Raw genomic sequence first — 27,476 nt, 5'->3', positions numbered from 1 at the left:
TCTCCCTAATGTTGTTCCACGGGCTTGCGAGGTTGTGTGTTTCTATTTCGTCGTCAGTTAGAAGATTGGTGTTGGGTGAGTCGGTTTCTAGAGTTTTTTGTGCTTGGATTGGGGAATAAATGATTTCACTTTTGTGCCCTTGGGCTTTCAGATTTCTTTTGGATGCTAGTCCCGTCACTATTTTACTGGCACTTCGAAATGCTTTAGTTAAATTATCCATTTACTCTTGGGCTATTTTGGTGGCGTTTGTTCGTTCGAAAAAGAAGATTCCCAAAAAATTTCGATAGATGGCGCTGAAGTGTCAACAAAAGTGGAGGAGGAAAAAAGAAAATGTCTCCTGCGGAAGCGTGGTATTCGAATTTCACTGTCACCAATGTGAAACTTGGCCACGGATTGTCGTGAACAAGCTAAACAAAATAAAGATAGGCAAGAGTATTTGGACTTACGTTGGGCTCATAGCGGAGGGCGGCGACTGGCGGCGAAATGACACAACACAATTTGTAAGTGGCACAACAGGGTTTATTCTAGCACTCTTGGTACAGAGCACCGTTGCACTTCAGCTCACAGACTGATTTACAGATTTTCGGGGAAAAAATTTTATAGGTAAGTAGAAGGTCGAATTGATTAGCACTTCGGGAAGGGTAGGGAATTTTGCCGTGTAAATTTAACACAGAGGTGCGAAAAGGGACATGGCCGGTTCTCGGAGGTTAAAGTCCTCCGTGGGAACCAAGGTCGGTGTGGGGAAGCGGTGCCGGCGGGTCGTTCCTTACAGATGTTTAGCTATTAACACTTATCACAAGAGAATTAATTAGGTTAATTAAACAGGTAATGATGCACGGGAGTTGCACGGAAGTTAAATCGTAAGAAGCAGTTGGTCATACTACAATTAGCGAAGCTAGCAGATTTGTGGTAAACCTGATGGTAAATTTGGTTTCTAGGTGTAACGTGGCTCCGTAACTGATGATAACCATTCTCTTGAATGCTTCTAATATAAGAGATAATACTATGAACTTACTTTACAATCATGACGATAAAAATTTGTAGGAACACTTACTATAATATTTATATAATATATAATATTTAACCTACCATTATATGACTGGGTTGTAATATGGCGTCGATTCTAGGTCCAATAAATAATTCCGCTTTCTTCGATAACAGACATATGCCATTATTGAAAACAAAGGCAAAAATCTGGGTAGCATAAAGCACGACATGACATTTTGCCCAACCAAAGGTTCTTATTTCTATAAGAAGAAAAAACATTGTTATGAATGTTAGGAACAAAATGAATCATAAAACGAATTTACCACTTATGATGATGATGAACTAAATTCATCAGAAGAAGTTGATTTTGAATCGGAACTAGGTCGCTTTCTTTTCGAATCAACGTTTTCGTTGTTGTTCGAAGAGATCTTGTTTCCGTTATGCTTCTTATTTTTATTTATTTTAAAGGTAAAACAAGACTTTTCATGATATCGATTAGCTGTTGCATCCTTTCCATGAGCTCATCATGCCTCTTTGTCTTTCCTTTTTCTCCTCCAAATGACGAGGGTGTTTTCCTTGTCGCATTTCACGGAACACATCCAAAACCTTGTCGGTTTTTGAAGCTTTGCTGGGTCTCTTCTTTTTCGTTTTAGGTGGTCTTATAGAAGATGTTTCATCGAGGCTCACCCTGAATATTTCATCATCGGATATGTTACAAGAAAAACTTTGCTTTTCTTTTGGATTGCATGTTTTAGGTTCCTTGTCTAAAACTAAAACAAAAAGCCGTTGCATTATCAGTTTGTTTAACTTTATCTTCTCTAACAAGCATAATAATTAGTAACATATTAGTTTGGAGTATAAATAACCCAATAGAATACATTACCATTGCCTCCAATAAGTTGTTGAAACTTGTGTGGATGTTAATTGTAATTCAGCGAATCACTCACCTAAGGAGGTCTATAGGAATGGTTGCTGGAGCCTAAACATACCAAAAATTAGATAGACAAGTAAAAAGATGTATAAGCTTAATATGAACCACGTTCAGCCTTTCGATTAACTTCTTCAATTGAATGAAAGAACTTTTTTTGTGTATTGGTAGCACCACTTCCAGTTTGTTGAAACTTTGAAATTTAGCCTCTGTAATCTTTACGTAGATTTTCCCACTTAGTTTAACATGTTTGACTTTTTGTCACTACTTCGGATAGAAAATCCTGCTCCTTTAAGTCATTTGCTATGCTATGCCAAATTTGCCTCTTACCTGTCTTAGAATCATTTAACATTGCCCAATTATTTATTTAGTGTTATTATTATTATCAGGCCGAGGTAAAGGCGACCGATGTGGTGAATGGCGTAATTGAAGAGGTGAGGTCACTAATTCAGTTTAGAATCAAATGCATAAGACGAGAATATCAAGAAGCGAATCCATCTACTGTTTCGACGCCAGCACTTCCAAACATACCTTCAAGCGCCACCAGCAGGCCAAAATTGCACTACCACGCCTCAATGAAGACATCCTTCAATGGCAGCCATTTCGGCAGGCCTCTCATGCAGAAATGGGGAGCGATGATACCCTTGCAAACATTAACAGGTTTAATTATCTGGTGGGTCAATTCAGCAGTAACGTACTAGTAACTGTCGCAGGACAGACACCTTCCAACGAAAATTATGTAGTACTAGTTGATCTACTCGCGAATATTTTGGTAGAAAAACAAACATAGTTGCCGTTGACATGATGGCACTATACACGCTAAAGAAGCCTGAGGGCAATTTGAAGAGTCTTCGAAGGTTTTACGATTTGTCAGAGTCGTATGTTCGAGGACTGGAGTCACTAGGGTAGCTGCTAGTATGCATATTGCTAGAAAAGCTGCCTGGTTAGGTGCGAAAAAATGTTGCACGGCAGCATGACAGAGATGAATTCACGCTCGATCAACTACGAAATGCTCTAAAAGAAAAAAATGCGAGTGATGGAAGCAGGACAATCTTCACAACTACCACCAAACCAGCCGCCGCATAAAAATATTCAACCAAGGCAAACAAGCACAATGTTTAACGGAGTTACAGGATCAAAGCCTCAGTTCCAGTTTCCGCGCGCTTTCTATGTTGCGGAACACCAGTCGTCGCTATGTTCCCATGTCCCATTTATCGAAGAAAGAAGAAAAATCGTACTACAAAAACACTGTTGCTACAGCTTCAAAACATCAAAAAAAGGATTGTCGGTTAAAGGCGGTGTGCAAAATTTACCAGATGAATCATACTAGCCTTCATTTAGATAATGAAAAATTTGGCTCTGCAAATACGCTTCCTACCAGGGTAACTCACGCTCATCTCCAAACGAAAGACCTCTACACGCCAAGCGTAGTAGTCTCAGATGCAGGGCTGGAAACGGTACTTTTAAAAACTACCGCTATAAAATATTTTTTTGCATAATACGATCAAACTTCATGAAAATCACTTCTGTATTGATGAGATTTTATTATAACGAACTGTTGGCCCTTAAAACCCGTCAGCCATATTGCAGAGCCATTTTGCTTCATTCAGGTTTCCTTTGAGCTTTATCTTTTTCTTTCGAAGGAAACACTTATCGCACTTCTCACAGTATCGTTTTGTTTTGACCTCAAGACGAGTGCATAGCATGCACAAAAAATCTAAATTTTGGTCTCGTAATGTAATTAAGACCTAAAATTCGTAGGTTGCCACTTTATGATAGTTTTCTTTGATTTTCTTTTAATGTTGCTGCAGTTCCTTGTGTTTTCAGGAAAGAACTACTTCGTTTCACTTTGAAATTCGTTTCACTTGGTAATGTCAGTTTCTTTGCATAGAAAATTGAAATTTTCAAAATTTTCTTTGTTCTGTTTAATTGAAAGGTGTTTTGTGATGTTGCCTCCTAAATTGTCTACTGCTGATAGCGTCTTTGGCTTTACTTTGCACTGTCCAATAAGGCATTCATTATACGAAGTTCCCTTTCTCTTGCCTGGTCCAACTTATTTGATAAGCGTTTCAGGATAGAGAATGATACGTTTTTCGCCATCTAAAATTGAACTTGGATTTATAATGTGAATTAATTTGGTTGGTTTAAAGTTTGTTCATGTTTCATTTTCTCACCTTTTTTCCCTTTTGTTTTTGAACGTGTAGAACTAGTTTTCGCCTCACCAATGTTGGTGGATATGTCAAGAGATGGTTCAGAGACAATATCCATACTTGAATCAACTTCGGAAATGTAATTATCATTAGTAGGAAATTCAAAATAACCAATTTTGAATAGAAAAAAATTCATTAAACATAAGGCTACAATAAACTAGACTATCATAACCTCTATCTCTCTTTAATAACTTTAAGTACACACAAATAATAGCAACATTTTTTACAATATTCTATGGATGGCTGCAATACTTCCAAATTTTAAATACTGCTGCAATAGCAGCCATAAAACATTCCTAGTACTAGCCTAGATAAACCGGCAAAAGTGAGAATGCAACTTGTTAAGGGTACCATAGTAGCATTTGTCCGAAATTTAGACGTATTTGATTGATCGAGGTCCCTCAAACCCTGTGAACAACTAGGGAAATAGGAATAAAAAAACGTTTTGAAATATTTACTTGAAATGCAGTCTGCTAAAAACAGGAAAAAATTAATAGTCATATCGCTATATGGCGTAAAAGTACCGTTACCGATTTTTGGTATTTTTTACTAGCGGTAACGGTAGCGGTAACCATTGTAAAAAAATATCGCGGTAGCGGTAATACCGCATTACCGCGGTACTATCGCGGTATTTTTTTTAACGCGGTAATCCAACCCTGCTCAGATGCCGTTAACGGGACAAATCAAAATGAAGGGGCTTTATATCCGTTTGTGTTCCTTTAAACCGCGATTGTCAAGGCAAGCTCGTCCAAAAACGAAATAAAGGCAAATTCAATGTTTTTGATGAAGGAGCGCAAAGAATATGGCTCACCTGGAATTTCGCAAAACGTCTAGGCCAAGAGTTATTAATGACTTCCGGATTTGGTAGTTCGTGTACGCAGCCAAAATATTATGAGGTAGTAGAGTTCAGCATTATTGCCAATGATGGAACACCATTTGTCATATGGGCTATAGTGATAGACTTCCTCATCAATCCTTTGGAGGACAAATGCCGCAAGTAGATAAGCTCTCTTCCTTATGTTAAGAAATTGAACCTAGCTCAACCCTACACGGGAAACAAATTGTACCAATTCGACATTTTAATCGGAGCAGATCACTATTGGTATTTTGCTGGAGATGACAAACCAGTGCGTGGAGATGGACCAGTGGCAGTGAGTTCGAGAGGGTTATCTTGTTTCAGGTCCTTTAAACAGTGTACAAGTGAAAACAGCTACTCAAATCAGTTTCAAGATTCCACTAGTCGATAGAGAAGATTGGTCTTACTTGTGGTTTTCAATTTTCCTATTTTCTTCAGTTCCATTCAGTTTGACAATGGGCAATATACAGTTCGATTCCCCTTGAAGATGGTTCACGAAGAATTGCCAACCAACTAGAAGATGGTACAAAACTTGACTCGAGCAATAATCAAAAGACTCCATCGAGATGAAACGTTAAGTGTCTTCGCCAACCTCATACAAGACCAACTAGACAAGCGGATATTCTCTCTCGTGGGGCAACACTTAAAGAACTCCAAACAGCCAAGCTATGGAAAAGTGGTCCCGATTGGTTGGGAGAACGTAAAATATGGCCTACATGGCCCGTGTGTCATTTCAAAATCCGCAAATCATTCATTTGACAGTAGGGAGTGTTCATCCAAGGGTTCCAGAAGAAGATGCCGTCATAGTATTCAATCCAAAAAAATGCAGTTGGGAATTGTTACTTAGAGTAACTGCGCGCTTGTTTCGTCTATTGACGAATCTCCAACTAAAAGATCGTAGTCTAAACTCATGGAATCGCTAACAATTGAATGCCAGTGAGCTGCATGAGGCGGAAGATGTATGGATCCGCGCGTTCCAGAAAAATACACGTTAAAAGAACGGAATTACATGAAAACAAAGAAAAATCATGGAAGCTGGCGCTAATTTCACAACTCGATCTGTTTCTGGACGCGAAGGGCATTATAAGAAGCAAGGGAAGTCTTAAGAACGCAGTCATGGCGGAATCCGCGAAGCATCCAGTGTTGATTCATAGGGATTCAATACTGGCACGGTTAATCATCACATCCGTTCACGAGAAAATTCTTCATTTTTGGGTGGAATCGACATTAGTACATTCAGCGCTAATCCCCTCAGCAAGACCTTAGATCAAAAAAGTCTATCGGGCTTGCGTCAAATGCCGAAGAGATTCGGGTCCATCCTTTCAACTTCCAGACCCCACTCCACTTGCAACAGATGGAATCAAAGAAAATTATCTTTTCGCCATCACCGGAGTGGAGTATACCGCAGTTATCCCAATTCGCTAAAACGGAGCAGAAGGATCGGACTACGTTTTGTTATTCACGTGTGCTACCACGCGAGCCATCCATCTAGAGGCAGTTGAAGACATGACCGCTGGATCCTTCATCGATGCGATCCGTCGATGCACAGGACATCATCCAGTTTCTCGTCTGATCTATTCGGATAATACTTCCACGTTCAGTAGTGTATCCAACATTTTAGCAAAGATCTTCAGTCATCCAGAGGTCATGAGAGAGTTGGCAAATACGAAAACAACATGGAAATTTATTCCATAGCCTGCTCAGTGGTATGGCGGATGGTAGGAGCGGCTCATCGCACTTACGAAAACATCACTTAGGAAGAGGGTGGGTGAAACAAAGCTTGGATTCATTCAGTTACAAACCATCACTCAAATTGAGGCAGCACTAAACGACCGTCCGTTAACAAGCATCCCTACAAATATTGAATGCTTCGACCCGCTTACACCTTCTCATCTTCTATACGGCCTACGCCTTACGACGCTGCCATTGCATAATGAAGCAGATGAAGAACTGAAGATCCAGAGTACGGGAAATTCCATGAACAGCTAATCCTATCTAAAGCATATCTTAAAACGCAAAATGTCTTTCGTTCCTTTCGGCGTATTTGGAACAGAGGAGTAAAGGTCCTATTAAAGAGGTTACTGAAATTGGCGGCTGAAATGTCATACAGATCCACAACGACGACGAGAAGAGATCGCAATGGAAGCTTGCAGTTGTTCAAAAGCTAAACCGAGGTGCCCACGGCTTAGTCCATTCGGCTGAGATTCGACTGCCCACGGAAGAACAAATCGCCCCCTCAGTAAACTCTACCCTTTGGAAGTGTCAGAGCCGCCGGAAGACAGCCTAACTACAAAGGCAGTCGACCTATATATTGTCAAGAAGAAGCAGTCGGTGCTGATGAATCCCAGCAGCGAAGAAAATCAGCCGAAACCCGGAAAGATTCAGCGTGAAGCGGCGCGACGAGCCATACAAAATATCAGAACAATGGCTAATATGGACACCTTACAAGGAGAGGATGAGTAAATTTCTGCCGGGAGTATGTCGGAAAAACTCCGAGTCGTCCTCATAATTTCTTATGTGTTAAAAAATGGTCTCTGTGTTTAAGGATAAGGCAAGTTGATATTTGTTGTGCCCTTAATGTTTTGGTCAATCCGCAGTCTTTATTTTACTGTAACCCTTCTCCCTGTCTAGCGAAGTGATGTAAAGAGTGCAATTTTTGGTCCTTGATCAGTTGTAGTTGTTTGTTCACACTCACGAGAACTAAATCTCGGTTATCCAGAAAACTCCAGACAGTGTTTTTTTTTCACCAGACTATTCAAGTAATTAATGTCGTGAAATATTTTCGACAAAGCTGTGGAAAGTGGATTCGATTTAGGGTATTACGCCTCTTTGGCAATTCGGTTTTAGGCGCAAAAAATATTGCTCGTTGGGTGGCCGTTATTACAGTAGGCCATGGATCCAACAATAGATATAGACCACTGATTCGTTATCCCCATAAGAAAAATAACATGGGCTGCTGATGCAGAAATTTGTAGCCTACTACCCTTCCTACGATCTTTGGGATCCTTACTCTGCCTGTAGTGCCATCAAGCGATGGTTTTTATCACTGCTGAAGGTGTAAATAGCTTTTCACCAACCACCATGGTTTGTGACATTTCTCGGCGTGGTGATGCTTGATTGTGCTTCAAAATGTCTTTACCAAAAGAAAATAAGTATAGACTATGTTTGTATTGTTTCATCTGTTGAATGATCTACGATAAAGAAAACAATGATTATGGAAAATTGGGTATATTGTTAAGTACCAATAAAAGACATTTGGAGTGGGAAAAAGTTATTTAAAAACCTGGTTTAAAGATTGACTTTCCCATTTGTAGTAGGCATTTTGATATTTCCGACATTATCAAAGGTAAAAGTATAGAAGGAATTTCCAACCCTTCAAAATATGGAAAATAAAGGACCTTGCAGTTCCAAAACCCTTCCTTGGTAATATATTCGACTAATGTGTGTGCAAAAATATTACTACGTTGCTGAAAATAATTTGCTTTTTTAAAGAATTGCCTCCTGGTATGCCTGCTCTTTGTTCTCCAGAAGTAAAATTAAGTAATTTTTAAAAGCTCCAAAACATAAAACACAATTTGATTATTTTTATTACAAGGTGGCCCAACTAAACGCAACCCATTTAGTGATTGCGACATTCAGAATCACCAGCCTCTCACTTCGAAAGCTTTAAGTAATAGTAACCTCCATTCCGGTTGTTCCAAGATATTTCTTAATTCGTGTGCTAATTTTCGGCAGGTGTACTTCCTAGTTCAGTCAGACCACGTGTCAAACAGTTCATGAAAGCGGTTAACTGTCATGCTGGACTTCCTAATTTGTTAGGAGGCAAAGGTAAAAAAGAATTGAGTTTCAACGGTTATGCTGGTTATATTTGTTGGGCTCTTTGCAATTGTTATCTCAGTCGACCACAGCGTCCATGTTAAGGCAAATGAACTTGATTGTGCCACCAAACAACCAATCTATTCTACTTTACCAAGCGCATCAGAAGCAACTGATTCAAGTTTTCATAAGATGGACTTCCAAGCACAAGAAGGTGAATATCTTAAATGTTTACCAATTATTAACCCTGCTGCAATACTGTTTTTCTTCTCTTCGTAGTAGTCTCACTTTAGGACAGAGTGCCAGTACGTGACTTGTTTGTGCCACTGATCAACCAACCTGTGCAAGTTCAGCAACCGAATCAGAGGCAACTCATTCTGAATACCACCAAGATGAATATTTAATATGGTTACCAACTAGTAACCCACCATTGTTTTTCTTCTTATATAGTAATGTTGGATGAGGACAGTGTAGCAGTACGTGGACTTCATTATGCCACTGATCATCCAGTTTATGCAACTTCAACAAACGAATCAGAAGCAACTCATTCTGAATACCGCCCGGTGGATCCAGAGAAAACATCAAATGTTGCCGTGCATGAATCTGTTTCTGTTGATCCTCTTACCCCAAGTGAAAACGAGCCTTTTTTCAGAATGGTGAGTAATTTCTGCCTGATCATTTGTTGTTTAAAATTCTAACAACCATTTTCTTTTCAGGAACAAACGCTCCAAGTTTGCCATTTGATTCGTTACCAAGCGTTGTTGTACTTCCCAAACGGCACGACTGGCTCCTCAGTACCTCTGCACAACTGCCTACTTTCCTCCTCAGTCTTCTCCATAACCATCCTAAATTCCTCTTTGAACCTTCTTTTTGGTCACCTGGTAGCTGCCTGACAGGCTCTTCAGTCCCTCTTACATCCTCCTCAGCTAGTAACTAGAACCTCCCATGATGAAAAAATTGTGAGACATGTCTTCGATATACCCAGCGGCTTTATATAAGTTTCATAGGAATTGAATATAATTAACACATAAAATGAATATTAAACGACAACAAAATATTGGAAATTCTATATTCAATTTCAAAAACTTTATCTTTTATTGGAATTGGCGGTGAAATAGGACTGATTTTTAAAATATTTTAGGTCAGTCCTATTTTTACAAGGCATTAGTCCTATTTCTATTTAGAGATAGTCCTATTTTCTAAAATTGTTCCAATTGAAACGATGAGCCTCCAATCCGGTAGCCAATATATTATGTAAAAGCGTCGGCTTACATGCATTTTGCTTTAAAAAAAAATACCGATGGTGTTCATATCGTTCATCGTACTCATTACTTAAATGGTTCACAAAACCTTTTTTTCTTATGCTATTTTAATTAAAATTACAGGAAAACATGAACTATATTGTATTTAATAGAATTCATTTAACAAAATACTATTAGAGCAAAATCAGAAATATTTATTACTTATATTGTACTTTATAGTGGTCATAACAAACTTTTCAAATTGCATGAATTTTTTACTATTTCTTACTACTATTGTTACCTAATACTAAATTTCTAATTTTTAATTCTAATTTGAAATGGTAAACCCCAAAATTTACATTATCTAACAATTCTACTTGAGGAGGGGCCTTTCTTACTTTCACGGAGGGACCTCATATAGCACTCCTGAGCATATCACCAGCAGTTTCATGAATTGAAATATTGGCATGTTTCTCCACAATTTTCCAGCCTCTTGTGGCCCTCCTCGGTACTTATCAACGGTATGATTGATGCGCTGCGGATTCTAAGAGCCTTTTAAGGGGTTACCAGGAAGAGGATGTGCCGTTGGGGCTCCTAGTAACTGGCGTTGGGATTTTGTCGACAACAGCTGCTACACCACGATTCTATCGGAAAAGGAGTTTGTACACAAAATCGTTCTAGTTACAAACCTATTGCTGACTTTCTTAATTAACGGACAAAAAGTTATCTTTCCATTTTTAAAGAACACCCGCATTTGAAAACCTGTAGACAGCAACGAGCTGTACATAAATTCGATAAACTACGTCCCTGTTCTAATTTGGTGGATTCATCATTATACACAATGCGCCATATCAAGAATTCCTCTGAAATTGGATTGTGGTCCTGAAAATGCAAGTCTGTATGTAACATAGACGACAAACAATGTTTTAACTGCCGAATAGAGGAAGGGTAACTGAAACGTTTAAAGCAGTAACTCTCAGAAGTTAAGTTCTATTAACAAGAGGCTAAGAGCCAATGACAGGAGAACTCAGCGTTGTGTACCGAAAGGTACCATAAGGCCTTACATATCTTTAAATTTAAAATAATTTTCATATTTTCAATAGAATGCTACACTGACTGTGAACAATCTACGGCGAACTATTGATGTACTGTCCCAAAATCAACTATCAGAAAAGATGAAACAACTACCCCAGCAGGTGTTTTTAATAAATATTACCATCATTCCTTTCTAGCAGAACAATTATTTTACTTTATCAACTTTTTGAATCATGTTATCATAACGCATGTAAGCAAATTCACTGAATATTGACTATTCATTACATATACCACAATAAGGGAAAGTTACTACTTTCATTTCAGTCGTATTTCAATTATTATTAATTAACATTTTGAATTTCAATGAGAACCTCTACTAAAATTTTTGAATAATACCATTTGTATTGTTTAAAAAATACATATTCTGGTAGAATTACCATGGAAAACTAAAATCAACGTTTTTTTATTCTTCGTTCTTTTTTCAGCAACAATCGGTCATAAGAACATTCTTTGATCAAGCGGAAGCGCTGAAGAAGGGACAATACGGTAAAGGAATGCACTACGATGCCGCATTCCTACTGGAAGCTTTTATGCTTAAGATGAAGAGCAATGCCACGTTTAACCATCTCCGGAACAGCAAAATCCATCCATTGCCTTCCCCATCCACGATAAGAAAACTGATAAGTTCATCTAGTTGTGGTTTTGGTTTTAATGAATTGGCACTTCGGACTTCGGAAAAGAAGATGTGTCTAGGTACGGCTGTTTAATGTGGGCCGATGTGCACTTAGTGAAGGGTACAAAGTTTGATCTACGGCGCCGTGTTTGGGATGGAGTTGTTAATTACCGATTAGAGTTTGCTGATTTGCCTGAAAATAGCGTCGTGGACTGTAGTATCCACTAGATGTCAGGCGGTGTTGAGAGAGGTAAAGGGGTGAAGGCTGTGGAAGGGGATAAAGTGTGTAGTATGCTAAGCACAATAGATGAGTGAACAAGCATTTGAGTGTCTCGTGTTTTATCGTCCACCATCACCCAAAATACCAATCATCCATTATCACAAACATTATATTTGGCGACGAGGATCAAACGGCGTACAATTGGGTAAGAACAAATCAAAATCGCGTTTGTTATATTTTAGAAATTCATCAACAAGAAGAATGAGTGTAACGGTCTCGATGGAGTCCTTCATGTACGAAAGAGATCAAACCTCAATTGCAACACGTTGGGCCGAATGGCTGAAAAGGTTTGATAACTACCTAGTTTCTATGGGAATCAACGACGTCAACAGGAAGAAAGCATTGTTGCTGCATTTGGCTGGGAAGAAAGTGCATCAGATTTTTGAAAAGCTGAACTCAACACCACGTGAGGCTAACGTTGAGGCAAATCAAGCCGTGGAAGATAACTACGTGGCAGCAAAGAGAGCCTTGAACGAGCATTTCAACCCGAAAATCAATGTAACATATAATCGAAACATCTTTAAGTCAACAAAGCAAGCAAGTGACGAGACACTGGATCAGTGTCACACAAGATTATCGGAGCTAGCAGCAGGTTGTGATTTTCATAACAGAGAAGATGAGATGAAATCTCAGATCATCCGAACATGCAAATCCCGGAAGTTAAGAGCGGAAGCTCTAAGAAATCCAACATGGGATTGAAAACATTGCTCGAAAAAGGAACAACCTACGAGTTAACGAAAATACAATCAAAACAAATAGAAGAAGGACGTGGTTCGAACTCACTGTCGGTGAACAAAATCAAATTCAAAAAGGCGAAGGAGGTAACAAGCTCCATCAACACAGCAAATTATCGGAAAGAAATGAGTCGAAATTCTGTAATTTCTGTGGTGGTAGCTGGCACAAAAAGATTCAAGATTGTCCGGCCAAGAAAGAGGGGGTGACCTGCAACAGCATAAAACTTCTTGTAACGTAAATACAGGACAGCATGAACTATATTGTATTTAATGGAGTTCATTTAACAAAATACTATTAGACATACTACAGAAATATTTATTACTTATATTGCACATTATGTGGTCATAACCAACTTTTCCAATTGAACTAATGTTTTACTATTTCATACATCTTTCGTTATATACAGCTCTTACATATTCTGATTTTGCTCTAATAGTATTTTATTAAATGAACTCTATTAGATTCAAAATAATTCATGTTCCCCAGCAATTCAAATTAAAATAGGATAAGAGATAAAAAATTTGTGAACCATTTAAATAATGAGTAAGCGCCATCGGTTTTTGAAAAAGAGAAATGGATATAAGCCGCCGCTCTTACGCAATACATTGCGCAATACATTGCCTACCGGATTGGAGGCTCATCGTTCCCCTTGGAACAAGGTAAATGAAATACGACTATTTCTAGGAGAAATAGGACTGATCCCGAGGAGAAATAGGACTGATGCCATGGAGAAATAGGACTGTCCTAAAAGTTTTTAAAAGTCAGTCCTATTTCTCCCAGTCCTATTTCTCCGGTAGAAATAGGACTGGAAATTTTCAGTCCTATTTCTCTAGTCCTATTTCGTTTGAGTCCTATTTCACCGCCAATCATGAGGATCAGTTGGCTCTTGGGAAGTTAAAGCCCTCGATATTAATGCTTGCGACTCAATCATAGCAGATACATTTCCATTTTTGCCACGAGAAGTTTCACAATAATCGTTTGTTCCTGGCTGTATCATTTCTGTAAAGGATGAAACTTTGATTGATTCTGAACATGTTATTGACCAATATGACTTAACTTTAAAAAAAACGTTTTTTACCACACATTTGTCGCCAAACTATTGTTGCAGCTAATGGCTTAGTGAGCGTCCCATCATTTATAGTTTCAATCACGCCACTCTCTTCAGTACCAGAATCTTAATGCTCAGAATCGACACATGATGGTAATAAGTTTGTATCCTGACTATCTTTCACTGACATGTCACTAATGTCAATAGGGTCAACTTCGTTGCTAACTCTTTCGTCAAAATAGATGGAAGAAGTCAGTAACGAGGATTGTGTCAGCGCTGTTTGGCTTTGTTTTGCTGATTTTGAATCTTTTTAGATCCTTCTGATCTGAGATTTCTCCTTGAATTGTTCAAAAATACCCATGCTGGCTCTGATGTTTCACTCATCTTTCCTGTTTCATCGCTTTTTCAAAAGAATCTAATTGAAAAAAAAAATTAATTAATTAGTACATAACAATTGCACATATACTAACATAACTTACCGTGACTCGAAAGAATTTTGCAATCATAGCGTTTTCATGACATTTTAAAAATTGCACAACCCTCAGCTAATTTGCGGTGATTTTTGGAAGGCAAGGAACACTTTCCACAATTAAACCAGGTACTAGTGACGACTTCGTTTTCTTTAGTTTTGTCTTGAAATTGCACGAATAAGAATGTAGTCATTTTAATCAGATGTCAGCCAGTGAAAGTTAAATCCAAACAATAATTGGCACACAAGAAAATCCACTTGTTCACTGTAAAATTTAACACCACTTCTTTCAATAACTGAAAAAAGTGAGAAAAAAGGGGCGTATTTCTGAAATGGTTTGGGACTCGCTTTTGTTTTGTCATTTGTTTTTTTTTCCATCTTCTGAAACACTCTCTGTTGAAACTGTCGTCTGATATAAGTGAATTATGAGCATATTTTCATTCTGACTTACTATTGATTGATTACTTGTTTGTTACGTGCTTAAACATCACAACTTAAACCATCACTATAGGTATGTATATCAGGAAAAGTGTTTTTATTGTTGGTTTTGATTTGACTTTTTTAATTATCAGGGGAATGACAGATAGAAATAAAAGGAGGCGAAATGAGGAAAATACATCATACTTGCAATTTTGTGTGAGGATGACAACTACTCATATGACTTGTCAGAGTCAGATGTCGAAGTTGGTTCGATTTCCTCCCAACTTGATGTTGAAGCTGGTATTGTCCCTGATACACTAGCAGAAACTCAAGTCCAACGGATACCTACATTAGACGTAAAAGCACATTATCTTAAATAAAATTTTTTGAAGACTGTAAATAACCTTGCTTTGGTAAAAACTGCCCACAACACCTGTGGCAGTGTTCTTGTCGTCTTCAGAGAACTATTCTGACGAGCAAGTACCAGACAGTCGTGGTAGTGATAGTAATCTCGAAGAATCGTTATCTACAACAATAGAAGAATTTGATGTTGATAGACCAGAAGCAAAAAATGAAGTGTCAACTGGCGAACTTGCCCTAGGGCACAGTTAGCTACGTGAAAATAGAAAATCACATAGACTTTTCCAAATGTGATCAACTATTGAAAATTTTGCATCCCTATCATCCTGATCTTCCTCTTCCAGCCCGAACTCTTGTAACAACACCTCGGAAAGCGAGTAAACATTCCAGGAATTGGACACTTGAAATCCGATGATGAAGCCGACAGTTGTGTTTTTCTTAAAAACATGTCCGTTGTTGTGATATATGATTTTGTAAATCTTCGTGGTAATGCGGTTGTAATTGCAAAAAGGTATGCAAACCAACGAGATGTCTATACGAATCGCTGTCGTTCGTTTGTAATCCAAGAATATCTTGTGTGATCGCTGTATGCTAACGTTCAATTGTGGACATGAAAGACATTTTGTGTAAGGTGGTTAGATTGCCTACTTCGGCGTCGTTGAATACATTCGCAGTTTTCCTATTAAAGAAACAATGAATTTTGATTTTTTATGTTCATTGTCGCGCAGTAACTGAGGAGATGTTTTTTACGCTGTGTATACCCCTTAGAAATTCACTGAGAGAGGCGACTTAAATTTTCGGGTATAGGCGTCTTCAAGCCATCTGAAAGACACCCAACAGAAGTGTAGAGCATATTTAGAAGACTTCTTTAAGATATCTTAAGACGTCTAGAAAACACCTGCATATCGCCTTTAACTTCAATGATAAAGTTGTCCGAAATTCATCCTATGTAGACGTCGTATAGACACCTTCTTCTGATCCCGCTTCTCTCTCGAACGATAGTCCTGAGATAGTCTGATCTGGGACGTCTTAGGAATATCTCATTCTAATCTTAGTGCTAAGTCCCGAGTTTGTCTTTCCGAGGACATCCTTAAGAGATCTTTTTTTAGCTTCGAATCTCCTTGTCGTTAATTAAGCCTTTCTTGACATCTTAAAGACGTCACTTTTTAGTCTTCGTATTCCGTTGACGTAAGGAAGTCCTGACCAGATATCTTTGAGACGTCCTTTTTTGGACAGAGATATCTAAGTACCAAAGAAGGCGTGACCGGACATCTTTTCGCCGTCTTGTTTTAGTCTGGGATGTCTTTGGGTCTACGGGACATCCTTGGTATATCTTCCAGTCAACCCTGTGCTATGTGGGTAATGGTCTGGGCGGAATTTAGCTCAGATAAACAATGGCAAACACCAGATTCTTGCTTATGCTAGCAAGGCATTAAGTCCAACTGAACAGCGATACTCTCAAACAGAAAGAGAGGCACTAGCCATTATTTGGGGCTGTGAACATTTCAACATGTACTTGCTCGGATCACATTTTACGGTGGTAACGGATCACAAGCCGTTAGTGAGCATACTTAACAAGCCAACATCAAATCTGAGCGGTCGTCTGGAACACTGGATGATTAGAAAGCAGCCCTATTATTGTAAGGTGGTATACAAGCCGGGAGCTAATAACGCAGCCGATTATTTATCCCGGCATCCAAAAGACACTGGAACATGCAAACAATCCGTAGTAGGGAAAGACTATGCGCGTTTCGTCAGCTGTCAAGCAATTCCATCAACAATTTCTGCAACGGAAATAGCAGCGGAAACGAACAAAGATGGGGATTACCAGTCAATGAAACAGGCAATTATCTCTGGAAAGTGGTATCCATTATCATCGGAGCTACTGAAATCATTTAACAAAATTAAGCATGAACTAACGGTCACATGGATATTAGCAGGACTAAATCACTGTTGAGGACAAGACTATGGTTCCCTTTGATGGATGAGGCGGTGGAGAACATGATCAAAAATTGTCTGCCTTGCCAGGCTGCAATATCCACGCCAAAGAGAAGAGATCCTATCATCATGTCTCAGCTTCCCGACTATCCATGGCAACAACTGAGTTTGGATTTTTATAGTTTACCGTCGGGTGAGGAATTGATGGTACTGATTGACGATTACTCTCAATTTCCTGAGATTGAAATTATCCCGTCAACATCTTATCATCATGTTATTCCAAAACTCGATCGCCTGCTGTCTTCATTTGGAATTCCGGAAAGTAGCCGTACTGACAATGGTTCGCCATTTTATGGAAAAGAGTTTTACGAATTCAGTCAACAACTGGGATTCAAACACAGGAAAGTGACACCAAAATGGCCCGTAGCCAATAATCTAGTTGAACGTTTTATGCGAACGATTGGTAAGGTCATCAGAACAGCTGAAATTAAAAAAAAAAGAGTGGAGGAGAGAGTTATACCGGTTCCTGTGGCATTATAGGGCAACTCCACACCCTGCATTAAAACAATCACCGTACGTCATCTTGATGGAACGACAGCCACAAACACTATTGCCAGATCTGAAACATTCAGATGTGGAGTACAAACAACGAATCAAACGTTACGATGATCGTCGCTGATCGTCGGCGAAAGTCGGAGCATCAATTGAAAGTCGGATATACAGTTATCATTAGGAAGGAAAAACCTTTTCTAAGAAAATCAGAAAGTATCTACGAGTTAAAACCGCTGTTCGTCACGAAAATAAATGGAGTAATGATAACAGAAAAATTTCAAAATTCTGATCGCACGGTGACAAGGAACTCGTCATGCTTTAAAAAGATGCCGATGGAAAATTTAGAACAATGTGGTGGAAATATACAATCGCATTTAACGCCTCTGCCAAGGAACTGACTAGAGTGAAACCGTATTTTCTCCAACCGATGGATCCCAGTATCAAAATATGGTGATATTTCGACGTGCCGCATTTGTTAAAGTGCGTTCGGAATCACCTATTAACTCACCGCCGTTGTCAGGTTTGTAATAGCAATACGAATTATAAAAAGCATATATTCAAATATGTAAAAGTAAATTCCATTCTTCAGTATGCGTCAGAAATAGTGGATTTTCAACATTACCAACAACTGTACAATCTGGAAAAGTATAACGGCCTGCGGAGATGCTTCCGACTGACTGAAGCGCACCTTCATCCCAACAACTGGCAGAAGATGACAGTTAGTAAAGCTGCCCAGCTGTTTTCCAGACATGTTGCCATGGCGTTCCAACATTACCTCTAGAAACCAGAAACCACACAGATTTTAAATGTAAATACAGTATAAACAATAAGTTTAATTATTTCTTAATAAATAAACTTATAGCATTTAGATACTGCCCCCACAGGAAGGATGACTCTTCTGTTCAACGGTTGTTTTGATATTTTCAATGGTCGGTTTCCCAAAGGTGGTATAAGCAAAATCTTGGATAATGAAGAAGGCGAAGCTAAAAAAGATATTACATGTCGTAGACGTCACGGAACAAATTGAATCACATCACATCACATCAAATTCATATCCGATACTAGTTTGGTTGCTTGGCGACTAGTCATCCACAGTTCCATGGGCTTGATTGACGAATTATTTGCAGCAGGATTCAACGTTGTGCTGACTGGACGGTTCGATAAAGATCCGATTGAGGTAAATTTATAAATAGCATTTTAATTAGAATCAGAAAAAAAATCATTTTTTTAGAATTTCTTCCGCATCAGGCGGTCAAATGATAACCACCCACCACACATTCTTGGCTCCATATTTTCCGCATACTTTCCCTCTACAACCCTGCGAAGTTTGCAATACGAAACGTGAATGTTGATGGAAAGGGCAGCGAGAAAATTTTGGTCGCCTACAAGCCTTGCCTAATCCATTAGTTTCGTGAGTGTGATAAGGAAGCAAAATTGATCAAGAAGGGCCTGAAAACAACCTACAAAAGGAATTGATTTCCTGTTATACCAACTATATTCCTGATAGAAATTCAGTTAAACCTCGAGACCAGCTAGTGTACGATCTCTGCGGGTACATTATTCGCACACGCCATGAACTCTGTGATACCTGCAAAGACTGAAACCACCTGATGGAAACAGAAGAATCTATTATGAAGGACTTCCTACCAGCACAATATACTTAACAGAGAAGCTATGGTGCATTGAAGTATGCAACTTTCGCAATGTTTAAAACATTTCGTGAGGTTGAAAACGAGATTGACTCGCATTTTACCTCTGCTGACCACATCTTCGTTCGTGATAGTTACGAAAAAGTACTATCGCATATTCAGGAACTTAATTTAATCCCTATTTCCTGTGCAATACACCCAGGCACACTGCCTTACCTCATTATGGAGTATGTACAAATTCGCTTTCATTTTGAAGCAACCCGCTACCAAATTTTTCGAAATTGAATGCTGCTTTTCTTAACCATAACAAGCTTTCCAAAGTTGTATCCATTAAAAACAAAGATATAAATGTGGTGAAGAAATAAATGTGATATTTCAATCAATATTGAATTATAATAGTCTATTTTATTATCACTGCTTCAAAGCAAATTTATTTGAAGCTATTCCTATTCCATAATGCTATTCCTATAATTGTAATTTATCGTATAGTTAATGATAGTGGACTAGTTTTCATGTAGACAGATACTCGTTTTGAACACCCGCCAAAAGTCCCTCAATACTATTTCTATTTGCGTTCATGTCATATAGTTCTTTGTTTTGTCCGCAAGAGGCACTACAATCAGAGTAAGGATTTTGCTTTTTCTGCGTCAGTAGGGATAGGGCTAAAAGCGTAGCACATAATGAACCAGTGGTCTTTATCTATGGCTCTATAAAGGGCTCGGCCCCGGTCGTCTTTGATCGGGGAAATCCGCGGTTTACCGGGAAAAAATCGCCAAACCGTCGGTTCGGTTTAGCCATTTTCGACTGCTGTTTGGGTTTCGGTTTCAATTGGGCATAACCGGTTTGAACCGCCATTAAAATTTTTTTTTTTTAATTTACCTGAAATTTCAAATCAACCAATCATCACTAATTGTTGTAAGCTTAATGACGGTCAAAACCTTGTTATAAATCATTTTTCGATCAGACTTGCCGTGATCGCGATCGAAGATTGGTCGATCTTTGCGTCATCTTGCGACAAGGTCGGTTGTCGATTTATTGTCTTGTGCAAACCGTGTAAAACTGCGGGTACAAACCATCAAACCGCGGTTCAATCTGTTTGAAACAAAACGGCAAACCGAACCACACCAGTTTGTCCTTTTTACAAAAAAAACCGCGCGGGTCGGCCAAAATCGTGCCCGATCGTCGCGGGGCCGAGCCCTACATGACTGTCTCTGCTCTGGCTCTGCGTAATAGGTGAACATGGCAACGCTGAAATGTCTTTTTTTCGGCTTGAGTTGCCCTGGCACGGACTTCCTTATTTGGCAGGACATATTATTTGCTCGAAGCAGAAATTCTGCAAGAGTCGAGTCCCATTCGTGGTTAAACGTTTTGTTGATTGTGTTGTTTTTTTATTATTTGCCGAAATCAGTCACAGCTCTGTTATGGAGGTTGTTTACAAAATTTTCCTAAGTCTTATACTTTACTTTCTTGTGGTTTTTTCTTAAAGAACCCAGCAGAAGACACCCAGTGGAATGATGTTCTTCGTCAAAAAGGGATTATACCACCTAAGCCGAAGGAAGCTGAAATAACTGAGGAACAGATTGAGAATATGGTTGAAAATGTTGTGAAAACTTATACATCTAAAGGTTTTTATCTCTCTTATAGCAATAGAGCAGTTTTATTGATATTATTGTTTCTGAAATCAGAACAAAAACCAGAAGAGCTAGATCTCGATGATCTAGATAGTCTTGAAGATGAATTAGAGGAAAAAGTTTTTCTTGAATATCGGCAGAAGAGAATTGCAGAGATGAAAGCATCAATAAAGTCTAATAAATTTGGAGAGGTGTTAGAAATAACTGGCAAGGACTATGTGCAAGAGGTAAACAAAGCAGGTGAAGGGATTTGGGTTATTTTGCATCTGTACAAACAAGGGTAATCAACATGGTTATGTTTAGTTATCCAGCAGAATTTTATTTTATCAATTTATATATTCTAGGATTCCACTTTCTTCCCTGATAAATGAACATTTTCGAAATTTAGCCCATAAGTTTCCAATGGTGAAGTTTGTGAAAAGCCTGGCAGGATTATGTATAGCTAATTATCCAGATCAAAATTTGCCAACAATATTTGTTTATCATAATGGAGATCTTAAACATCAATTTATTGGAGCCAGTTGCTTTGCCTCAGGAATCAAACAAGATGGTACAGTGTGCTGCAGAAGAACTTGCATCAATCCAATGTTGATGGAAAAGAATAAAACAATGCTTTATTTTATTTTGAGCAGAACTAGAATGGATGCTTTCTGAAACCGGAGCTTTCAAAACAAAAATTGAAAAGGATCCCCGACCAAAAATCCGTGATGCACTCTTCTCACAGTTAAATGGTGGCAATACTCAATCAATTGATCGTCGAGATTATGACGATGACTCAGAATGAGAGTAAGTTGTGCTATCGGTTTTCCCTCCAGATAAAGCATTTTCTTGTATGCTAATTGAATGGGCATCAGCCTCTCCTTGTTTGCGCATAGCAAGAAACTTGATAACGAAATTATTACACGTACTGCAAAGTGTAATTGATTAAAAATTTGTACCTTACGGATCGAAGCCAAAGATGGTCCGAAATTCGCGCAAACTTTAAGATGCCTATTTATCCAACCAGGCAGTGATGATATAGAATTTGGGCGGGAATACCGGTGATCAGCCAAAATCAGAACAGCATAATCTTTGCTGTGCCGAATCGCTCTTCCAATAGATTGGTTTACGGCCTTGAAACATAAAGATTCGTAATAAATTTGGCCAGGGGACCTTACTTCTCCAGCTGGTAAAAAGTTCGCCTGAAAAGAAAACATTTTATAGCTAATGCAGCAAATAATTATTTCGAAAAAAGCAGTCCTATTTGCCATAAACATTATAATTCTTTGTTTAGTCAGGAAATTCTAACATACCGTGTTGTTATTTAAATAATCCATTTTTTCTTTCAATGTTACCGCTTGGCTGTTTGCATAAGGAAGGCCGACTACAACAACGCACCTAGCCAGATCGTCGCTGAAGTTGATTCCCTCACTTAGCTTTCCACCTGTTACCAACAACAAATCACAATCGTTACTTTTTTATCTTGCCAGCAAGTGAAAGCCTTCATTGTGCCTTTACAACTGAAAAATATTACCCACAACACAGAGCAGCATAGCTCCATTCTTCCCGCATTTGCTAGATGAATTAGGGAATTGTCTAATGGATCGAGCGTATTCCGCCAATACATGTTCAACCTCCTTTGCTTCTTTTGGCTCCCGGAATAACTTTTTTCGATTTTCAAGTTTCGAAACATAATTGTTTCTCATCCAATGTTCAAATACTTGCTGTTATCCCGTAAAAACGTATGGAAATAATAAATGTTATGGGACAAAGCTGTATCGGTATTGAGCTTACATTTTCAAAATCATACGAAGGAAGAAAACAGACGACACCCCCTGAAACTACCTAGATGTATAGCACGTTGACAACAGTTGAACCTTAAAATTGTGTTAATAGGGAAAATAACAAAATACCTGATTTATATTAGAGAGGAAGTTTGCTAATTCATCCAGTAAATTACTTCGATTAGCCCAAGAAAAATCCAACTCTTTGTTAGATGGCCCTCTTGTCAATACCAATGGTAAGACATGATCGGGGGGAATTATATGATCGCAAGAGAAGGTTGCAATTCTGCTTTGTGGGGATCCGGCAGCACCGAAGAGCTGAAATCGAAATTCGTTGATGGGTTGCATAGTTCCGCCTGCGACAATAACAGCTCTAGGATAACAAAATTGTTGAGTTTACTGCCGAAAACATGACAATGAAATATATTACCTGGGTTCGTTAACAAAATCTTTAAACAGTGATCCCGGATTAAGTAAAATGTACTTAAGGTAACCGCCTGATGGATGCGCCTTTTTAACGCATAGAACTCTTCCGTCTTGATCAGCATTGCGAAGACATCGCATAAATTCTATGATTGGCATAAGACTCGAACCTGCGCCTTTCCTATCAGGATCCCCTATAAGCGCATTATCCTCTTGTACGCGCTCTGGCTGTAGTTTTCCTACAAATCTTTTGAAAGCACTAATTTGAGTTACTTCAGTTGTCACCGGCTTGAAGTTAAGTAGCTTATGGTGAAGTTTGGTTTTTTCGCAAAATTCAACAAGTGTGTGTATGTTTATATGATCAAAACCGGCTTCAACGCAGAATTTTGAGCATTCATAAATTTTTTCATCCCCTTCAGATTTATCGTCAAGAGCAACTTGATGATTGGGCTCATGCTTTCCGTGTAGACCGAGGAACTTCATGAGACAAGATAGGAAAAAAAGTAGTTGTTTGATGGGTAGCACATTTTTCGCTGAAAGACGAGCGTTATATCTGTGATGGTATTGCAACAACTGCAAATGAACTTGACTTATCTGGTGACCCCAAATACAGATTGTATGAAGAGAACTAATAGTGTCAAGTAGGTTGTGAGCTTCATCCTAGAAAACAATTTTAAAAATAAATTTCCAGGCCATGTAGCTAGATGAGGAATACTTACGATAATTATAACGCTATTACGAAGCTTCAAACCACATGATTCTCTCGTGTTTTTCTTTAATAATGTCGCATACGGCACAACAATCAACTAGAAAAATTCAAATTACATATCAACGGATAAAATCATACATTGCTGTTCTTCCATGGCAAAATATCTGGTAATCATAGGTGTTTTCTACCTTAGTCTTGCTAACCATACCTGGGCGTCATTGATAGCGCTTCGGGCTGCATAATACGGACACGCATTCTGTTTTTTTCCTGAAAGTATTAAGCTTTCAATATCAGCTATTTCGGTTACAGATACGTCACTAAGGAGTTGAATTCGCTTCTGATCACGAAAATGACACGAAGATTTTTTTGCCTTTTTTAGTGGTCGCCCGTCATCGGTTACCGACGTTGAACTCGTTCTATTTTTCTGCATTTCCAAACATCTGCATTAAAACAAAAGTTAATCTTTAATTTTTTCCAGAAACATCACTGTAATACCTTTCATTCATTAAGGTACTGTTTTTTAAGCTAGTTATCTCTTCATTGATACATAGTTGTTGACGAGAAGCCAGTGGAATTAGTCTTATGCTATCTCCAAAGGGACTTTTCTTCACTTCTTGAACAAACTGAGAAATCTGAGAATGTGTCCGACTTGCAAAAATAATTTTTGTATCATCCAACTAACAGAGAAAAAAGCTGATTCAAATCCCTCAAAAGTATTAATGAAACCAAGCTATTCAAATACAAAAGCATCATGATTTACCGTTTCTTCATATGGTTCTTCTACTGGCAGCTCTTCATCGCTGTCATCTGTAATCAAGACATCATCATCCTCCAGAGTAACTAATTCTGAAGTTAGATGCTTTTTAGCATTTGCAGCAAAGACATTGAATTTTAATTCAGAATGGTTTAAGGCATTGCTGAAAATGTTTTGAACTCTCTGTTTCAGTTTTTGAATTCTTTCCTCTTTCTGTAGGATTTTATTCAGTTCGGCCATGATTTGCTGTTGCTCATGAGAATTTCTAACATTTTTTGTAGCTAAAGTGAACCATCTAGGTTCACCTAATTCATTAGTTGTTGGATTTGATGTTTCTTCAAGTTCAGCAGCCTTTTTAAGGATATCCAATTGTTTTTCTAACTGGAATTTTTTATGTTGATCGTGGTCGGTTAACCATGTTAGGGTTCCACAAATCAGGCTCAATGATTTTCCCTAAAAATTAAGGATGCCGAATTATGGCACTTTTTTTTTCACTGCTTTAAGTGCTTATTAAAAAAACAAGCTCCAAGTTACATACTGTTCCTGTGGGACTTTCAAATATACCCAGTTTTCCTTGTTCAATACACTGGTACACATTTTTCATGAAATCCAATTGAATAGGGTATGGTTCGAAAGGAAACCGGAAAACCTCAGGGACATCCATATAGAGAGCAACTCATACGATTCTAATTAAAAAATATGAATGAAAAGCCAACTAATCACAAGTATTATCTGCTTGGCTTAAAAAATTTTTCTGAATTGTTTCGGGTTGATTATTTAAGGTTTAAAAAAAGTATTAGGTATAAAATTTTATTGGGTACCATAAATTTTTTGTATCGCTAGGGTAAGGGACAGAAACAAAAAGCAGAACTGTTCCTCCATCACAATTCAAATGAAAATATCAGCTTGTGGCAGTGTTGCCAATTGAGAACAGGTTTCATCGAAAAAAAAATTTTCTCCGCACAGTCATATATAAAGAGTAAAAGACCACTGGTTAGTTCGGATATCTATCGGAAAAGATAACTGAAACTGATATATCCCATTGAAAAATCCGGGGTAGAGTCTTTTGGGCTAGTTGGCTAAAGGACTCTAGGTTTTCCGACATTAGGACTTTTGTCACTCGACATTTGGACGAGTGGTTTGTGAAAGTAGTACATCTGTCCTACGACGTTTGTACTACTGGTTCCCGACGTTTGGCCGCGACAACGAAATGCTGCTGAACCAAGCAAGCCCTATACTATACGACAAGTGGACTCGCATGCCAGCGACGTTTGGACTCTTTTTTTTCGTTTTTACTGAATGAATAGGTATTCATAAATAATTCTGTTATTTAATAGACATTTTTGGTCGGATTTATCGTGTAATAAACTTAGATGTTGTTTTGTAGAAGAAACGTATAATTATAATTACCTGAATTTGAAGTCACTTGCAATTAAACTGCTGCTGCTTCCAATTAAGCTGCACTTGCAATTAAACACAACATAGTTCATGTTCCCCTGCAATTTAGCAATTAAACACAACATAGTTCATGTTCCCCTGCAATTTAAATTAAAATAGAATAAAAAATAAAAGTTTTGTGAACCATTTAAATAATGAGTTAACCCCATCCGTCTTTCAAAAGGGAAAAGGATATTAGCCAACGCTCTTACGCAATATATCGCTTACCGGATTGGAGGCTCATCGTTCATTTTGGAATAAGGCTGAAGGAATAGGACTAACCCTAAGGAGAAATAGGACTAATGCCATGTAGAAATAGGACTATTGGCATGAAGAAATAGGACTGTCCTAAAATATTTTAAGAGGTAGATGTAGGTAGGTATTTGAGAGCTATTTCTGCTAGTCCTATTGCTACAGGAGAAATAGGACCGCAAATTTCCAGTCCTCTTTCTCGATTCCTATTTCATCGGCTACCGTTTATTTTTGAAAAACAATTTAACACCCTTCTGTAATATTTAACTGTGAATTACATGTTATTTCATAATTTATCACATTTTTATTTCCCACTTACTAATTTATCACATTAATTTATCAACCTTCGTCAGCTGACGCAGCCATGATATTACAAATAAAAAATCAGGGAAATCGATTGAAAACTTTAAATAACCAAATGAATGCAGTAGGCCTACTGTGTTGGCTCCACCTCCTCCTATGTCTCCTCTATAAGTAAAATGAAAATATTTCAGGGATAAAAAAAGCCTTTTGCTTCAGGCAATATCTTATTAAGACTGCATTTAATTGGTCACCAAGTTAAGAGCAAAAGGTAAAAAGAAAAGTAAAATTTTAATACAACTCATTTTACCTCTTTTAACCCCATACAAAGTGGGATAGGTGTCCGTCCAGTCACCTCGATTTGGTCTATTTTTGGTCGATTTGGTCGATTTGGTCGATTTGAACTTTTTTTTCTAATCCTATTTTAATTTAAATTCCAGTAGAACACGAACTATATTGTATTTGATAGAGTTCTTTTAACAAAATACTACTAGACATACTACAGAAATATTTAGTACTTATATAGCACTTCATGTAGTCATATCCAACTTTTCCAATCGCATTAATGTTTTACTATTTCATACAACTATCTTTACATTATATACTGCTCTTACATATTCTGATTTTTCTCTAATAGTATTTTATTAAATGAACTCTATTAGATTCAACATAATTCATGTTCCCCAGCAATTTAAATTAAAATAGGATAAGAGATAAATGTTTTGTGAACCATTTAAGTTATGAGTTAACGCCAACGGTTTTTAAAAAAAGGAAATGGATATAAGCCGACGCTCTTACGCAATATGTTGCCTACCGGATTGGAGGCTAATCGTTCTTATTGGAACTCAGTTAATGAAATAGGACTATTTGCAGGAGAAATAGGACTAATGTCAAGGAGAAATAGGACTGATGCCATGGAGAAATAGGACTGTCCTAAAAGTTATTAAAAGTCAGTCCTATTTCGTTTCAGTCCTATTTCACCGCTACTCTATTGGACGTTAATTGTTTTT

At 38.1% G+C, this 27,476-nt stretch overlaps 2 protein-coding genes and 1 pseudogene across 6 annotated transcripts; 2 read left to right on the top strand and 1 right to left on the bottom strand.

Annotated features, from left to right (window-relative positions):
* Positions 1 to 1,270: 1,270 nt before the first annotated feature.
* Positions 1,271 to 22,453, top strand: LOC130688123 (phosducin-like protein 3). 4 transcript variants are annotated; one of them, XM_057511108.2, is made up of 6 exons: positions 20,472 to 20,624; positions 20,684 to 20,822; positions 20,883 to 21,108; positions 21,173 to 21,378; positions 21,461 to 21,614; positions 22,187 to 22,453. In XM_057511108.2, exons 1-5 carry the CDS (start codon positions 20,619 to 20,621, stop codon positions 21,610 to 21,612), a joined length of 729 nt encoding a protein of 242 aa, XP_057367091.1. In that variant the 5' UTR covers positions 20,472 to 20,618; the 3' UTR covers positions 21,613 to 21,614; positions 22,187 to 22,453. The 4 variants fall into 4 exon arrangements, with proteins under 4 accessions (XP_059352365.1, XP_057367091.1, XP_057367092.1 ...); XM_057511109.2 differs by having other exon boundaries at positions 22,183 to 22,453; XM_059496382.1 differs by lacking the exons at positions 20,472 to 20,624; positions 22,187 to 22,453 and adding an exon at positions 1,271 to 1,276 and having other exon boundaries at positions 21,461 to 21,748.
* Positions 8,111 to 11,840, top strand: LOC130688117 (uncharacterized; annotated as a pseudogene).
* Positions 21,319 to 25,174, bottom strand: LOC130688122 (putative ATP-dependent RNA helicase DDX11-like protein 8). Of its 2 annotated transcripts, none has more exons than XM_057511105.2 (12): positions 25,016 to 25,173; positions 24,484 to 24,930; positions 24,219 to 24,400; positions 23,932 to 24,163; positions 23,734 to 23,820; positions 23,022 to 23,674; positions 22,721 to 22,964; positions 22,602 to 22,652; positions 22,342 to 22,531; positions 22,121 to 22,251; positions 21,767 to 22,009; positions 21,319 to 21,710 (listed from the first exon to the last, which is right to left on the bottom strand). In XM_057511105.2, exons 1-12 carry the CDS (start codon positions 25,139 to 25,141, stop codon positions 21,591 to 21,593), a joined length of 2,706 nt encoding a protein of 901 aa, XP_057367088.1. In that variant the 5' UTR covers positions 25,142 to 25,173; the 3' UTR covers positions 21,319 to 21,590. The 2 variants fall into 2 exon arrangements, with proteins under 2 accessions (XP_057367088.1, XP_057367089.1); XM_057511106.2 differs by having other exon boundaries at positions 21,569 to 21,710; positions 21,772 to 22,009; positions 25,016 to 25,174.
* Between the last annotated feature and the right edge of the window lie 2,302 nt (positions 25,175 to 27,476).

Source organism: Daphnia carinata, chromosome 7 (genome assembly GCF_022539665.2).
Source record: "Daphnia carinata strain CSIRO-1 chromosome 7, CSIRO_AGI_Dcar_HiC_V3, whole genome shotgun sequence".
Classification (NCBI taxonomy): Eukaryota; Metazoa; Arthropoda; class Branchiopoda; order Diplostraca; family Daphniidae; genus Daphnia; species Daphnia carinata.
This window is presented reverse-complemented; position numbering and strand designations above follow the sequence as displayed.